The 17,522-nt window shown below is 38.3% G+C and overlaps 1 protein-coding gene across 1 annotated transcript in view; it reads right to left on the reverse strand.

Annotated features, from left to right (window-relative positions):
- The window catches only part of LOC139717450 (guanine nucleotide exchange factor subunit RIC1-like), a 72,066-nt gene that overhangs the window by 40,463 nt on the left and 14,081 nt on the right, over window positions 1–17,522 (reverse strand). Inside the window, exons 2-6 of the mRNA XM_071628956.1 lie at window positions 17,338–17,445; window positions 8,240–8,316; window positions 5,826–5,930; window positions 4,565–4,707; window positions 3,957–4,090 (exon numbers count right to left, since the gene is read on the reverse strand). Of these exons, the coding sequence (XP_071485057.1) occupies window positions 3,957–4,090; window positions 4,565–4,707; window positions 5,826–5,930; window positions 8,240–8,316; window positions 17,338–17,445 (567 nt within the window). The remainder of the gene's footprint in view (window positions 1–3,956; window positions 4,091–4,564; window positions 4,708–5,825; window positions 5,931–8,239; window positions 8,317–17,337; window positions 17,446–17,522) is intronic.

The following is a 17,522-nucleotide window of genomic DNA, read 5'->3' on the forward strand; positions in this document are numbered from 1 at the left end:
AATTATTCGTATACTATATCAAAGAAGATGTGCAGTGCAAATGCATGTTGACTTATATTGATTCATGATATCCTAAATATTACTATGTGCCAAGATTATATCAAAATATGAGCTATATATTTTATGATATTTCTGCTATTTTTCTTTAGGTTAATAGGATATGCCCACGGAAAAAAAAAATGGGATGCACCTTCCACTTGGCCGAGCATAACTTGCATGTTTCCGTGCAATGTCTTTTGTTAATCATATCAAACATGAAGAAGCTCTAGTTCTGTGATGCATGCAATGAAAATGCATGTATTGACATACAATTGTGGCACTCTTCTTTCACATAATGCACCAGAGAACAACTACATGCAACAATTTGTAGTCAAGAATGTTGTAAAATATGTCAGTGAATTTAGTCTTTACATATCTACAGAATTGTTTAAAGTTTATTCAAAATCACAACTATTAAGACAATGGGTAATTCTGTGGCAGATAGTAGACTGCAAGGACTCATGATTACAGTGTAGACAAATTATGGATGTAAACATAATGCTGAAAATTACATGAAAGCAGCAGGATTAATAGCTGTATTAATAATAATGGTAGAAATGATAGTAGAGTTGGAGAGATTTAAAAAAAAAAAGACCTACATATCACAAAAGAAATGATGCAATATTACATGTATGTAAGCATGAAAAATGTTATTAATTTTCATCTTGTAAATAAGGTTACATGAAGCATTAAACCAAGATTCTATTGATAGCTTGTACAGTGGGTATTTTTATCTACTTACTGTGCTCACAAAGTCACTAGGGGCCTTCAAATTTTCAGTGAGAATAAGAGACATGACAGCGGTCAACTTTACCTCAAGACAGTTGGCAATCATGATTATCATTTTTACATAAAAAGGCATCATACAAGTAATATTGATATACCGATCTCAGATGTATCATCTGAATTGGACGACAATGAAATTATCACTCGGAGTTCAGAGGATTTCTGGCTTGCAAATTGTAAGTTTAGACTTACTTGTCAAGAAAATTGCATGGAAGGAAAATTGTCACCACTTCAGTTGAAAAACAAAACACTTTTTCGTTCCATCACTTTTCACAACACTTTCTTCACACAAAAACAAAGACTAGATCCAATTCTTTTATGATAAGTTTTTTTTTTTTTTTTAATTCCAACCTATGAATTTGTTCAATTATGCAAAAAAATGTGGTCTTCAACTTTGTGTAAGCAGGAAACAGAAAAACAAGAACATGGGTGCACCAGGGAGAGGACAAATCCATGAAAGTGTGGTATCCTTGATGTGACAATGTGAGCTGCTTTTTCACTCAAACTGCAATAAGGCTTGAATTTACAGCAGGCAAAAAATTAAGACAAATGGGCCATCTAGTTTGGTAAAAATCTGTCATGGCTTTTTAAAGAAGATGCTGAAAATGTAACAAGTTTACGCACAATGCACGATGGACAATGAAGGATTGCAAATAGTTCATTACGGTGTATGGCTCAGGTGAGCTAAAACAAACTAGAACTATCACTCATTGTGGTTAATATACCCCCACCCACAACTGAGGAAATTAGCTCAACCAGGACTAATTTCTTTTTAATTTTTTAATAGCAAAAAATGTTACCATGGCAATGCACTGTTCAAAAGTGAATAAATGTATTGCTCACTGTTAGTCATATGTCCCACATCTCAAGTCAAGTGCTCAAAAACTGAGTGAGCAAGATAAATAAACTGACAATTTGTATGGTTTTCATTAAAAATTGTGTGTTATCATGGCAACACAATGTTGGACATTAAGAAAAAATGAAGTTTGCACAATAGCCGTTACATGTGCAATTTCAAGCCAAATGATAAAAGGCTGAGGGGCTTAGTTGAATTCACAATACTAGTGTATCATTTTCATTCAAAATATATTGTTACCATGGCAACACATTTTCAACACTGACAAAAGATTTTTTGCACATCTACGTAATGTAGAGGTAACATATGCCAAATTTGAAGCCAAAATGCTATAACACAGAGTTAGGAGAATCAGAATGTTTGAATGATTTTCATTCAAAATGCACTGTTACCATGGCAACACATTGTTTCACAATGATGAAATACGAAGTTTGCATATCTCTGTACTATAGTGGTTGCATGTGCCAAATTTCAAGCCAAATGCTCAAAGACTGAGGGAGTTACCTGAATCCACAATATTTTTGTATGATTTTCATTCAAAATATGCTGTTACCATGGAAACGCATTGATCAACATTAACAAATGGTTAAGTTTGAACATCTACGTACTATAGTGGTCACATGTGCCAAATTTCAAGCTATATGCTCAAAGACTGAGGTAATTACCTGAATCCACAATATTTTTGTATGCATTTTAGTGAAAAGATGCTGTTACCATGGCAACACATTGTTCACCATTGACGAAAGATCAAGTTTACACATCTATACACTACAGTGGTCACATGTGCCAAATTTCAAGCCAAATGATTAAAGACTGAGGGAGTTAACTGAATCCACAATATTTTTGTATGATTTTCATTCAAAATATGCCGTTACCATGGCAACACACTGATCACCACTGACGAAAGATTAAGTTTACACATCTACGTACCACAGTGGTTATGTGTGCCAAATTTCAAGCTAAATGCTCACAGACTACGGGAGTTAGTCGAATCCACAATATTTCTGTAAGCTTTTCGGTAAAAAAAACTCGTTACCATGGCAACGCATTGTTCATCACTGACGAATGATTAAGTTTACACATCCATATACTATAGTGGTCACATGTGCCAAATTTCAAGCCAAATGCTCAAAGATTGAGGGAGTTATCTGAATCCACAATATTTTCATTTGATTTTCATTCAAACTATGCCGTTACCATGGCAACACATTGATCACCAATGACGAAAGAGTAAGTACGCACATCTACGTACCACAGTGGTCACATGTGCCAATTTTCGAGCCATATGCTTAAAAACTGAAGGAGTGAGATTTATCTACACATTTTTGAATGATTGGTTTAAAAAAAAAACTGCCGTTGCCATGGTAACAGATTTTTTAACGCACACACCAAAGATGTTTTGGCACAACTATATAGTACATTGATCACATATCCCAAATTCAAACTGAATTGTCACAAAACTGAGAGAGTAGTTCGATCCACAACATTTTGTAAGATTTTTATGAAAATCTGCCGTTGCCATGGCAACGCAGTATGAAATACTAATGAAAAAGGTGTCTTGCACATCGGCCTGTGGTAGCAGTCACACATGCCAAATTTGAAATTAATTGCTCAAAAAATGAGAAAGTTGTTCGATCCACAAGATTTTAGGAAAATTTGCCATTGCCATGGCAACGCATAATGCGATATTAACGAAAAAGGTGTCTTGCACATCTACCTTTGATAGCGGTCACACGTGCCAAATTTGGGGTCAATTGCTCAAAAAATGAGAGAGGAGTTCGATCCACAAAATTTTGCAAGATTTCTTTAAAATTTGCCATTGCCATGGCAACCCATTGTGCAATAGTAACGAAAAAGGTGTCTTGCACATCTTCCTTAGATAGCGGTCACACATGCTAAATTTGGGGTAAATTGGTTAAAAAATGAGAGAGTAGTTCGATCCACAAGTTTTTATGAAAATATGCCGTTGCCATGGCAACGCATTACACGATACTAACGAAAAAGGTGTCTTGCACATCTACCTTCGATAGTGGTCACACATGCCAAATTTGGGGTCAATTGCTCAAAAAATGAGAGAGGAGTTCGATCCACAAGATTTTGCAACGGACCGACCGCCCGACCGCCCGACCGCCCGCCCGACCGACCGACCGACCGGCCACCCGACCTCAGAGTGATTCCTATATACCCCCCCTACACACTATGTGTGGGTGGGGGTATAACAAACAATAAACAAAGCAATATAAAGAAACAAGAGAAGCCAGTGATTTGGCCTTACCTTGGGTGAAAATTTGGTGGTCTCTGAGGTGAGGAAGGCAGCTCTGCCGTCTGAAAGAACCACTGCAAAACCTCCCAGCAACACACTGTACTCCAGTTGTTTGAAGTGAATACTGGGATCCTCCAAGAGGGATTCTACAAGACACACATGTTTTTCTTTTTACATTGAGTTGTACCACTAGATCATCTTGTACTACCAGGAATATAATATACACAAACACACTCACACTGCCATAAGAGAAAGGAGAACTTTAGGTTTTGTGATATCAGGACAACGATGTAAGTGATGGTGGGTTTTTTTAAACTCTGGGAAAGATTGAGAAAGTTTGCAATAGTGAAAAATTCTAGTATCATTCCACCAAATCAGCAATGCCCATATGAACTGTCATTGAGTGGAAAGATAACTTCCAGATTCCTTCAAACCTGAGGGAAAAAACACAACACAAACAGATCATAAAGTCACTGAAAGACATGAGAGTAGCACAATTCTGCTAAAAGATTCAAAGACATACTAAATAACCCTGCAACATCTGCATCATTCTTCTGCAGAAATAGCATGGTATCAATCTCCATTGCTTCAGATCAGCTGAACTATTTATAAGGCCTCACCTCGTGATTGCTGAAGGTCCAGTGAGAATGGAACAGACCTGATGGACACGTCCAGATGGCTTCTACCTATTCCTTCCCATGTGATCCTCCTCAGGAGACCCTGACCCGTGGCCACTAACATCTCATCCTTTAGGCAACACAAACTGGAAGTTATAAACACAAGAGATGCAAATACAGTCTTAGTGCAAAAGTACCGTGCATTCTGGGCCTGTTTCACAAAACATGTTATCAGTGACAAGTAGTGATAATTGTTAGAAGCTACCGAAATCCCTGCATCTGATTGGCTGAGAGCAAATTTGTCATAGAAATGTGGCAGTTGTCATTAACAAGTTTTATGAAATGGGACCCTGATCATCATATGCCTTGTCTGTGCATCTACCAAGACTTTTATTGCCTCCTGTTTAAAGAACTCCACATGGCCTCATCAAATCTTTTCTTGTCCTTCAGCATTAAAAGGTAAAATATTTTCCATTTGACACATACTATTACATTACATTTTGTACCTGAATAAAAAGTGTGGATTAATATATTTGTTGGCACAACTCATACCTGAGTTCTACAGGTACTTGACACTCATTGTTTTATTCTGTAAATCAAACGAAAAATTCCCTGTCCCTTGAACTAATGACATATTATAACAATTGTTTTAATGAATAACCACCGACCAATCTCTGCAGTACAAACACACAATGTAGAGACATCACTGATTGTCAATTGGTGGCAGCTAAAAAATAATAATAGCAGACAGAGATGTACATCATCAAAAGCAAAAGGTAAGATCTCAGGTGTCAATTTGTAACATAATCTTTCCACTTCAATTTAGCCTGTGAATTACAGGACAAAGGCTATTCAGTCTATATTATTAAAGGGATTGTATAGTTTTGGTTCAGACCAAACGTTGGGTTTCTAACATTACAAGGTGGGACCTACCTTTTATTTTATTTTTGGATGTCTCAGCCCTTCCAAAACCGATTTTTATCGAATAAACTTTGCAATTCCTCTTACAATGGTATACTCTGTATTATTTCATACACGTAAGTGGTATCTTAATAGTATCTTGCAAAAAGTTAAAAGACCTATCCTCATCTCCACCAATACTATACCATCCCTTTAAGTTAATGAAACAGCCTGAAAACAGAGTACTCGGCAGTGGGATAATGGGAGAGATTCCAGGAGAGTTTGTCTTTTCGACCCCTGTGTGACTCATATTTTGTGACTCATATTTAGAGCCTCCTGGTATCAGGTAACATGAATTTCCTACCATGCTACACCTCCTGTGACCTGGAATGTGGCTCCAAAAGTGACCTTGAGTTTGGGGACAGCGATGGTGTCTGCCTCTGTCACATCCCTCTTGTAGTGATACGACCTGCAGAGAGGAGAGAGCAGGGGGAGCATGGGGGGTAATAGACAGGCATTTAGGATGACAAGACAGTGTAGAAAGGGCACATGGGGATTTGAGGAAATTACACAGTGAGTTATGTATGACCTATCAACTCTGCAAGTGCCTACACTGTACCTCATCAGCTCAACTCAAGTAATGCCCTGCCAGTTTTGTGTCATTAATTCATAACCCAAATGTGCATGGCAATGTATCAACCCATTTAGCGTGGGCACAAGGGTACTTATTGTACAATTATGTTGAAGAGTTAAAAGTCATATTAAAGGCAGCCGATCGCCATCCCTAATGGTACGTAAACTCCGAACGACCGAAGTTTGTGTAATGCTACCACCGAGACAAGTTTTAGTGTATGTGTGTGCGTGTGTGTGTACGCATCATACACAAACATTGTCACCGCGAGCTGCGGTGATTGGAGGAGAGAGGCCAGAAGACGCTGCGGTGTGTGTGTGTGTGTGTGTGTGTGTGTGCGTGTGTGTGTACGCATCATACACAAATATTGTCACCGCGAGCTGCGGTGATTGGAGGAGAGAGGCCAGAAGACGTGTGGCTCTTTTGGCCTCTCTTCATGCGCATGCGCACTGAGAGTGTGCGTCCATTCGGAAGCTCTCGGGACAGCCATTTTGGGTTAGGAGATAAGCACAGGGAGCTCTCTTGTAGCCTACCGTATTTTCGCTGACCCATTGAGCCAGCGCTATTCTCATTCGGGGGTCACTACATTTGATACAGAATGGGGGAGGCAGCGTGTTGCGTTCGTCTCCGTGCCGCACAAACCACTCGCCACGACCGAGTGTCTTTAAAGTGCTGTCCAAATTCCTACACACAGAGTTCATTATACATCAAGACTGGTACAATCATGGTATAAGGATCTACGGTGTGTACTCGAAAGCAAAAGGTTTTCATCATTTTGGTGGTAAATCATTAGATTTGATATGGGCACACATATTTCCTCTGTGAGTCACAAAGCGACAACGCTGCCCGCGGAAAATATGATAGAATGGATAAAATGAGCGCACTCAATACAATATATTTTATATTGTCAACTAACATCTGCACATGAACAAAGATATCCACAACACACGAACAGCTGAATTACAGCATGCTTTGCTCCCTTCATGGACACTTCATCCACAACACAGTACATGTATGTGATACTGCCTTTTCATCATGAATATGAGTCACTCCTTTATAGGCCCCACTAAAGTTTTGTGAAAACAGCACCCGCAAAAGCAATGCTATTCATGAATGTACCTCTTTCTTTCACTTATTGTATTGTAAAAAGAATGTACAGTTTTTATGTTATAAAGCATGCCAAAATTGTTTTCTTATTGTGCAATTTCAATATCTTATGGAAAGAAACATCACATTCTGGTTGTCCCATGAATATTCAGTTTATTTTACAGTACTTATAATGACGTCAGTGTAACATGCATAGCGACAGTCAAGGTAAAGTTACAGAAGAGATCACACAATACTGGTCTGTACAGTTGTGAGTTGCATAGTTCTGTTTGATAGTGACAAACCAGACACACGTATGTATGATACCGGGTTTGGTTTTTTGGTTTGGTTTTTTTCTCCCTCCCCTCATCTCACTTTTATGCGTTCATCTGACGTATGCATTATTTGTGCAAGCCCAACACATTCTCTGTCAGGCAGCTGTCATTGAATGGGGAATAAAATATTGAATCTCTTCACACACAGCCCCTGATCCATTCCAGCAGACAGCTTCAGCTGCTCCCACCTCTCTCTCTCTAGTCTCCATTCAGACTACCACTACAGTAATGGATCTCAATCCATCTAATTTTCAAACCTTCCACCAAACTCCTATCTCTGCCTTCGCTTCCTTCATTGTATTAACAAAACAAATATATTGTTTCTGTGAACACTTCAATTATTGAGTGCATTGATGTGGTGGTACATTATTTTGATACAACACACATATGGTTGGATGCATAAACGTACCTTGGTACAAGTTTTCCCTGATTGCTTGGTACACTAAATATGACAAATTCCTCAACTGAAATGTGGAAGTGAAGCAAGGACTCCCAACAGTCAAAGATTTATCGCAAGGATAGAGATCTCGAATAAAAGTCATGAAATTCTGTTTTCCATGTACACAATGCATTAGTTCAATGCTGTGATTCATAATCACCGTTCATTTATATTCAGCAACATTACAAATCATCACCATGTGATTTTGAAGCCTAATATTTTTTTAGATAGATCTTTGATTTAATCCCCAATATGGAAGGGATAATGGAGAAAGTGTATTGACTCACCCTGATTGCTTGGTTGCATACAGCCTCTGGTTGCTCTCTGACACCACTTTCAGCAGTAACAGGTGACCTCCAGATGTCTAAAGTTGAACCAACCAAACACATCACACACAATGTCAACTCGAGAAGAGATTCCATCTGAATGAACAGTGACAGAGGTCACGGCTCTCCCCAGCAGTATTAGACCCCTGGGATGGTTTAAGGTCAAGTTTGTGTGAAAGGTCAGCACTCAAGTCCATACATTCTGATATCAGTATGACTTTGTACATGCATACGGTGAGTAGGAAAAAATATGATAATAATGATACTACACTGTATGAGCACTTGCAATGTGCCAGTATCCACCAAGAATATAAATTGAATGCCCTTGCAGTGGCAGATCCAGAGGGGGGCGCACCAGGTGTGCATCCCCTCTTTATTTTTTGTTAAAACAAAAGAAATAAAAAGAAACCTGCGCCCCCTTTTCATTTTGTAAAGGCACCTCCCCTTTACGGAATTCCTGGATCCACCCCTGCCCTTGGGTCTCAGACATTTAACTCACAAGTACCTTCAACATATCACTAGTTTCAGTAACGTTCTTCCATAGTACAGAGCATCCAAAAGATTGTAGCAGATTGGTACTACACATGGGAGAACATTGCAATAAATGGTCTACTATGATTCATGTTTTTTCCAATCATTTAATCTCAACAAGTGTACATGCTGCTTTAAATGTTATACCATTTATACACACGCACATTGTACAATGCTTCCATATTTTGTTTAAAGTCTAACTATACTGTATATAATATTTTTGTCAGCCATCACCCTCTGGCTGTGAGAGTCAATATGTACCACAAACCACTACAAATTGTACCAAGTGCACTGTATGACACCTGCACACCACATGGATGCCTTCAATTTCATGAAGGCATCACTCCTTGAAAGTGCCTTGTATTTAGCTAGTGTGTGTACTGGTATCATGTGTTTAGCCTGTGTCACTCAAGCCTTCTGACACTTTCTGTCATTGACATCACAGTAACAAGGAATTGATGGAGTGGTATATGGAGTGCAGTAGAATAGAGAGGTCAGACAGTGTCACCCCTGGCATGCCACAGCACACCACAGGTTGGCTTGGTACACACCAACACTCGATTCCTGACTGGTTCTATGCACTGCTTACACAGGCTAAAAAGTAAATATTTACTCTTGGCTTCCAACAGGTTAGGACCCAGCTTCCGTTTTGATGACAATACAATGATTTATCCCATAGTTAATGTGGGTTATGACAGATTTTAAGTTATAAATTGTAGACATTTGATAGCACCACATGTGTATGAAGGTACTGCAAGAATGCATATGGCTTTTATAATGTATCTGGCTTGATTCAATGAAAGTAAGATTTACAGCTGTCAGGAGAGCTTTTCAGCATTTTTCGTCATCGACGTTCAGGGTAAGCAATCACTTTCTCTTTGGGGAAATGTGTCTGAAAGCCACTGGGAGCAGTGATTTAAAAATGTTTGAGTTATCACATTTGATGCATACAGAGTACATGTATGTGTACTGTAGGCCAGCTGTATCATAAAACATACAAAAATTTTGCAATGAAGCCTAAAATATATGGAGATATCAAAATTTTTCTCCATAAACCATAACTGTGGAAGTCCAGTTTATTCTAGAAACAATTTTGATAAAAACTATTGTTCACATTCTATATATTCACTTAAATGATTAATCACAGATTGACATTATTTACATTGGTTGTTTCCTTTCCTAACTCACATTTTAGAACTATTGCGAAGCACTAAAGCTGGGTTTTTGTTTCATCTGCAAATGGAAACATTTCCCAGGTGTATCATACATGTATGTTTCATCTCACCACTCTGGTGAGCCATGCACATCTTAGAGACAGCTCACTGATTTGTTATATGTTCTCGAAAGTAAGCCCACATCATCTGACAACATGAACTAATTGGTAGAGGTCTCCTTCCAATGAACAGCTATGTGAGGTACTACTTTACTGAAAGTATATTTTTGGTACATCGACCCTGCAAGCATATAATGAATGTTTTGTCTATAGAGGGTAATACTGGTCAAAATGATGGCAGAGTGTTTTCTCGCTTCACACTCATTATACAGTGTAACTCCACATTGATCACGCCCACACAGTCTGTGAGATCTAAGAAATTTTATCCAAGGAGTGAAGTTGTAAGGGTTCATTCAAATAAGCTGTCAAACAGTGGACTCCTGTTATAATGAAGTCCTAAGGACAGGCAGTTTTCTTTCGTTACATCAAAATTTTGTTATTTATAACTGATTAAATAAGCAATGAAAATGCATATATAGATTGGATAATGTTGCGGCCTGAATTGTTACTTGGTTGTAACCGGAATTCCGTTATAACCGTGTTCGTTATAACGGGAGTGCTTTATGCTAGTTTTTCCTTTTGATTCTGTAAGTGAACTCTACTGCCCCTCCCCACCCCCAAAAAATATAAAAACAAAACAAATATATGATATTTTGATATCACACTAGAATACAATGTACATTTGACAAACAAATGTGGAGCAACATCTTTATGATTGGCTCTAATGAGTTGTTAAAAACATCGACCTGTCCTATGAATACAATGTATCCAGCCCACCATTTGGTGTCTTTTCCTCGTATCAAATGTAACTCAAACTTGCATCTTCTTCTCTTTCTTTTTTTTTTAACATGTGATACACATAACTTAGCTGTAAGCAGATTATTGATTCTGTCTCCATCCTAAAGTTCTCACACCCTGAGTTCTCCATCAAAGGAGTATCAGGTTCCCTCAGTGGCAGAATGCGGTGCTGTAATGGAATCAACAGGACGATGTATTGTGCATTTCTGTGATGTATTCCACAGCTATACAGTAGGCCCTACCTATGGTACATCACTTCTCTAATCTTGAATAGAAATGGGCACAATTCAGCTGCAATACAGCCTACATGTAAAGATATGCAAATAGAAAATGACATTCTTTTATGAGAACAAAGTGTTATCAATGTAACTGTTCTTTATACAACATATCGTCGCTGGGGTGACAAGACCTTGTATCTGCAATTTTGTTGAAAATGACTTTTTTGCATTTACAAAATTGTGGTATGGTCAAATAATTGCTTAAGTGATGTCCTGTCCAAATCCTAGTTGTTTTACCCAAAAAATGAAGCCACCATGGCACGTCAAAGGAATGGCTGTCCCATTCGGTATAGTGCTTTGGCCGCCATGTTTTTTTGGCTCTCCTGAACATTTGACATTTTGTAGATACGAGGTCTTGTCGCCCCAGCGACGATATGCATCTGAAAGTTTAAAAAGATTCAGTGATTGGATGTCTCTCTATGAGAATATTTTGCAATCCAAAATGCCTTTGTGGGATCAATGCATCAGCAGCTGAGGTAAGACACAAAAACAGTACAAACAGTATATTGGCACTTTCACATTATAACTATAAAATCTAGATGTTTTGAAAAACTGATACTTGCCATCATGATCATACCAGCAAAATTCATAACATTTGCATCACATTTTACAATTACTATCAGCCATGTGCTCATATGTTTGAGTGTAGGCATTACAGTTGTACAGTATATATTTTTTAAGTGCACTTCTGCCTGCATTTGTGTACGTACATTGTGTGTGAATGTGGTACTTTATGTGTATTAAATGCATGCATCCTCATGTTCTTGGGTGATTTTGTGCTTGTATGTGGGCAACTGTTTGTGTACAGGTATCCCACTGCCCTGAAGAAAATTATTACCCCTTTCAGTAACTCCCCTGGCTAGCGCCAGGCCCGAGCTAAGTCATAAAATTTTGAGTTTATGAATGGGTCGGGCCAAAGTGGCTCGTGCCAGGAGCGGATTTTTTTGGCGCTGCTGAAGCTACATGTAGCACCAGGCACGGGCCAGGCTCGGCCCTGGTGCCAATCGAAGAGTTTATGAATGATAGCAGCACCAGGCTCGGGCCAAAATTTCTTGCACGGTCAAAGGTCACAATTACCTGGCCATGCCCTCCGCCGGAGCACGCGTTCAGTTGCCATGGTATGTAGTTATCCCTTACATGGCTGAGTTCGTGAATGGGTCATCGTAAAAGTAGCGTGGCTCTGCTGTAGTTACTGAACGCAATTTTTACTGCTTGGCACGGGCCAAATTAGCTCGGGCCAGGAGCTGGCCAGAAATGCATGAGGTACTGAAAGGGGTATAAATTGATTTCCTCATTTAATCACCCATTTTCTATGGTCTGTTACTCCAATCATACCTTGCATGTTTTTGCCTGTGTTTGATATGATAAGATAAAGTTATGTAGTATCTGCTACAAAGAAAATGAAATACACTGTATTGGTCCCTATGATCTATTTATTGTGAAGAGAAATCCTCCCGGTTTTTGTTTGTTTGTTTTTTTTATATCCTGTGGACCTTTTGAGTCTACAATACATATATTGTACCTGATCAACACATAGTACTTGTAAAGAGCACTGTTCATAACTCTGCAGCAAGCAAGCTAGCTCTTTGTTTACTCAGGCTTGGTCAAGAAATCTAACAATGTTTAGTGTTTTTCATATTTACTGCATTTAATATCAAGTAGCCTCAGCAAAATTTGACAATTACTCTCAAAATACACTTTGTGAAGACTGAAATAATGCTAAAGGCATTGGCTTGTGGTGTATATCATTACCTTTAATGAACTTTCATATCGAGCGGATAAAATCAGCCGATAATATGGTGCTTCCAATGATTCACACTCTCCTTCCACGCATGTGGGATCTGTATAACGTCTGATTTAGATTTTATGCTTGACTTTGCTTTTCATTTATTTGATTCTTCCAGCGCAGTTTTCAGTTGACCTTGCTCTCCACGATACATGTATCTATAATGTCCTCAAAATATTGGTTATCCAGCTTTTCATTCAGTACCCACATTTGAAGATCTCCATGTACACTGTAAGCTTATAGCAATACCAAATGCAAAGCAGCAATGCGGGCACCATTGCTACATGGTTTTCATAATGGGAGCATTTACACTCCATTAAACTATTAAATGAGCAAATAGTGGCATGGCTAATTTACAGTCATTCTACAATGGAATCACAGTGTATGACCTGAGGATTAATCTGAAATACTTGGAGAGACACCTTTTTTGAAGTCTAATTATGGCATTATAAGAACCCCATACAGGAGATGCATGAAATTTAAACCAATAACACTCAATGTGTTTCATACAAAGTATACATTTGTACATGTAATTTGGTGCTTGCATGATTAAACACCCATAAACTGTTTGTCCCTCAGAAAGCGAGAAGTACATTTTTCCTGTTCTACATGTACGTATAATTGTACATATGTATGTATTTCATGTACATAATATTCATTGTCATGGATCACAGGAAACTCAATTTGGTAACATGAACTCATCCACAGATATAGACAGCTGCAAGGAAATTACACTAAAGGAAAGTACAGGTTTGTAGCTACTGACCTTGCTAATTGTGGTTCTGGAAAGAAGTTTAAGAAAATAACATACAGTTTCAATTATTATTAAAAAAAAAAGAATTTCCATATTATCCAGCCATCTCCAGGGTACTCACTAATATAGCAAAATTGATATTTCAGACATTCAAGTCACTTTTCCTAGTTACTGCATAAATATGGCTCTCCAATTCTATACAGAACGTCATTACTGCTAATGTGTCCCAAACCATGTCCTCTGTTCTCATGCAATGAATGCATCCATGAATGTTACTTTGAGAGCGAGCATAGGTTCATGGCCAGCCCTAGCAAGTCTGCAGGTGGCTTTCTCCTCAGCACACAGCCAGGATGAATCACTGCATTATAAATTACCCCTGAGCAATATCTGATGCATGAAATCTGTAATCTCAAAGTCATCACAAGAGCTGCTGTCTGGATCAGATTTGAGGTGAGGTACAGTAGATGGCCACTCTCCAGTGAAACACAAATAAATTAGGGGGGGGGGGGACCAAATGACATTATACATCCTGTGTGAGAAACACTGAAATATAGCATGTAAATATGATAAGACACTGAAAATATTTACGATGTGCAGCCCATCTTGTATACAAATGCATGTATGGCAAGAAGTACTATTCATCTCTTAAAAGGTGACAAGTTCATGTTGAGACATACAGTGCATCGAATATGAATGCACATCATGTGTGTCCCGTATACTAGCTTGAGGAATGATGTGTGACTGGGAGGGTAAATTGTGAAGTGCCTCTATCACACAATGTCTTTGTAACACGTTCATGCATCCTTTGGTGCGACAGGTGGCAATTTACTGTTTGGTGTTCTCCTTTGTAGTTTAATAGCAATCACAATCTTTGTCATTTTTTATGCATGATACGCATGATCAAGTTAATAGTGTATCACACACTTTCAAAGGGCCCTTGAACGTGGATCGATTTCAAACAATTTTGCAATGACAAAACTTTTTCAAATATTTTTATTCCTCAGCAATGCATAAATATGGTTATTCATACTACAAGATGGTGATTTCCTGCGCACTTGTAAGCAAGTATCATACACATAGTTTGTACACGTAACACACTTCCTTGGATATGTACTCTTAAGTCATCACATTTTCAATATATTTTTGATCTCAAAATACTCCAAAACACTACATTATCCTGGCAAATCATGTCAGCCAAGTTTCTATGCTAACCTTTTCAATTTATTGCAAGAGAATTCCAAATGGTGGAAAATGAATTTGAGCCCTTCCAGAGAATTACCACGACGTTTTACCCTTTAATGCATCACACAACACAAATACAACTAGAAATGTCGCTTTGGCGACTGGTATGCCTCCGCCATAATGCATGATTTGCCCAATAGGTCTAGATAGTACATGTGGACAATGTGTGATTACATTTTCACAAAATTGGCAAAATACTGAAATGACAAGTTTGTCACAAATGTGTTGAATGTTCACCTTCCTTGACTTAGGTTTAATTGGATGAATAGGAGAGCATGTATCTAGGGATTTAAGGACTTTAACTTGACTTTGACCCATTCATACATTTAGGCATTGAGTAATTTTCAAGGTACATCATGTGTGGAGAAAAAGTGCAATTTCTGAATTGAATAGTAAATTGTTACCATTTTCATCTGGCCCTTGACCCTAAAATTCATAAGATAATCACTTTCAGGTAGAACATGCATAACATGTACTAAGTTTCAAGATAACTTGAGCCACTTCCGAGATATGAAGGAAAAAGTTAGTTCAGCACTTTCACTTGATCTTTGACCTTTTGACCTTTGAGGCAATAAAAGAAGTTAAAAAAAACTTTCCAGAGAATTTGTATTAGTTTACACATGCATACACCAAGTGTAAAAAAAAAATAACCCTGCTGGCATTGCATAAATATGAGGGAAATAGTAAAATTTTGAAGTGTTGCACTTGACCTTTGACCCCCAACATTTGACCCCATGAACCCTACATTCTCTAGATAATCACTTCCAGTCAGTACATGTATATACTATGTTCCATGAAGATACCTTGAACAATTTTCCAAGGTACGGAGAAAAAAAAAAAGAAGTTTTAATATTTTTACTTGACCTTTTGACCTTTGACCTTTGACCTCATGACCCAAACTTTCACCAGAGAATCTTAATTGGGTAATACATGTATACACTAAGTTTCAAGAAAATATCTTCAGGCATTCAATAGATATGGTGGAAATAGTGAAATTTTATGTATTTGACCCTGACCTTTTGACCTTTGACGTTTGACCTCATGACCCAAACTTTCACCAGAGAATCTTAATTGGGTAATACATGTATACACTAAGTTTCAAGAAAATATCTTCAGGCATTCAAGAGATATGGTGGAAATAGTGAAATTTTATGTATTTGACCCTGACCTTTTGACCTTTGACCTTTGACCTCATGACCCAAACTTTCACCAGAGCATTTTAATTGGGTAATACATGTATACACTAAGTTTCAAGAAAATATCTTCAGGCATTCAATAGATATGGTGGAAATAGTGAAATTTTATGTATTTGACCTTGACCTTTTGACCTTTGACCTTGACCATGTGCACCCAATAATTGATAGGCACAACTTCACCCCCTAATACACATACATGCCAAGTTTCATTAGGATACCTCAACAGGTTTTGATAGTTACCTTGTCCACAAAATTCATTACAGACGGACGGACGGACAACCCGAAAACATAATGCCTCCGGCACCACTTCGTGGCGGAGGCATAAAAATAAACATGCCATTCCCATATAAACGTTGCATACCTTTAATCAATCCGGGGATACATGTTTACTTTACTTCTCTCATTTACATGTAGTACTGAAATGCTAATGTATTCACACACATACAATGCCTCACATCAAATCATTTACAAACCCATCCAAGCTTGATAGTTGTGTGTGTATGGGTGTGGTCACTGAGTGTCTCTTTCCCCTGCTTCTATCTACTTTGGACTCAGCATCATTATTCACTGAATATATCTTTTCTTGCATTGGTAGACTGCTGTAAGGCATCCATATATCACATCTGGGCTATTGTCAATACAAGACTTTGGAAGAACTCTCCATATCTACTTGACAATTATGCCGGGCAATCTAACCTGACATTACCTGGAAGCATACAAAATATAGCTCTGCTGATGATGTTTGCACAAGGAAATACATGTATATTTCATGCAACATAATATATCGTTGATAAAAGCCACATTTACAATGGATACCTACTCACTATGTATGTGGGTCTACAAGCATCAAAGTTTCTAGATCAGTTGAATTGTATTACACTTTAAAAACAAACAAAACAAAACCCATATGGAGTAAGTACAGGATTGTGTGTCTGTGGTTTAAAGGTTGCGCTTTGTCTGATTCCACTTTAATCTTACAGCTCTACTGAAGTTTTATGAATCTGACATGTATGTCTTTTATCAAAGAGAGAGACTAGCATACTTGACATGTAGTGACATGTAGGACTCCCTGCATGCAGTTTGAGTGTGACTTCCTCTAGTGTTGAGAAAGTAGGAAGAGAACCCAAACTCTGAACAAGCTCTCTACAGAGAAAAGCATCTACAAGTACCTGAGCCGAGCCACTTCTACCAAGGTACTTACAGCCACTGCAATGACACTGGAATCTGGTTTCCATTCTGCGCCGCAGTTTGTGCCAAGAACCACAATGGAGTCATCAGACCGTCGGTAGCTGACTATCAGCACACATGGCTACAGGGACAAGTCAGCAAAGAGAGAGGGGGAAGAAAATGGTTATCATGGCAAATTTAATACTACATGAAAACAAG

The sequence above is a fragment of the Diadema antillarum genome, unplaced genomic scaffold, assembly GCF_040938485.1.
Source record: "Diadema antillarum isolate AM-2024a unplaced genomic scaffold, OU_Dant_1.0 scf00000075, whole genome shotgun sequence".
NCBI lineage: Eukaryota > Metazoa > Echinodermata > Echinoidea > Diadematoida > Diadematidae > Diadema > Diadema antillarum.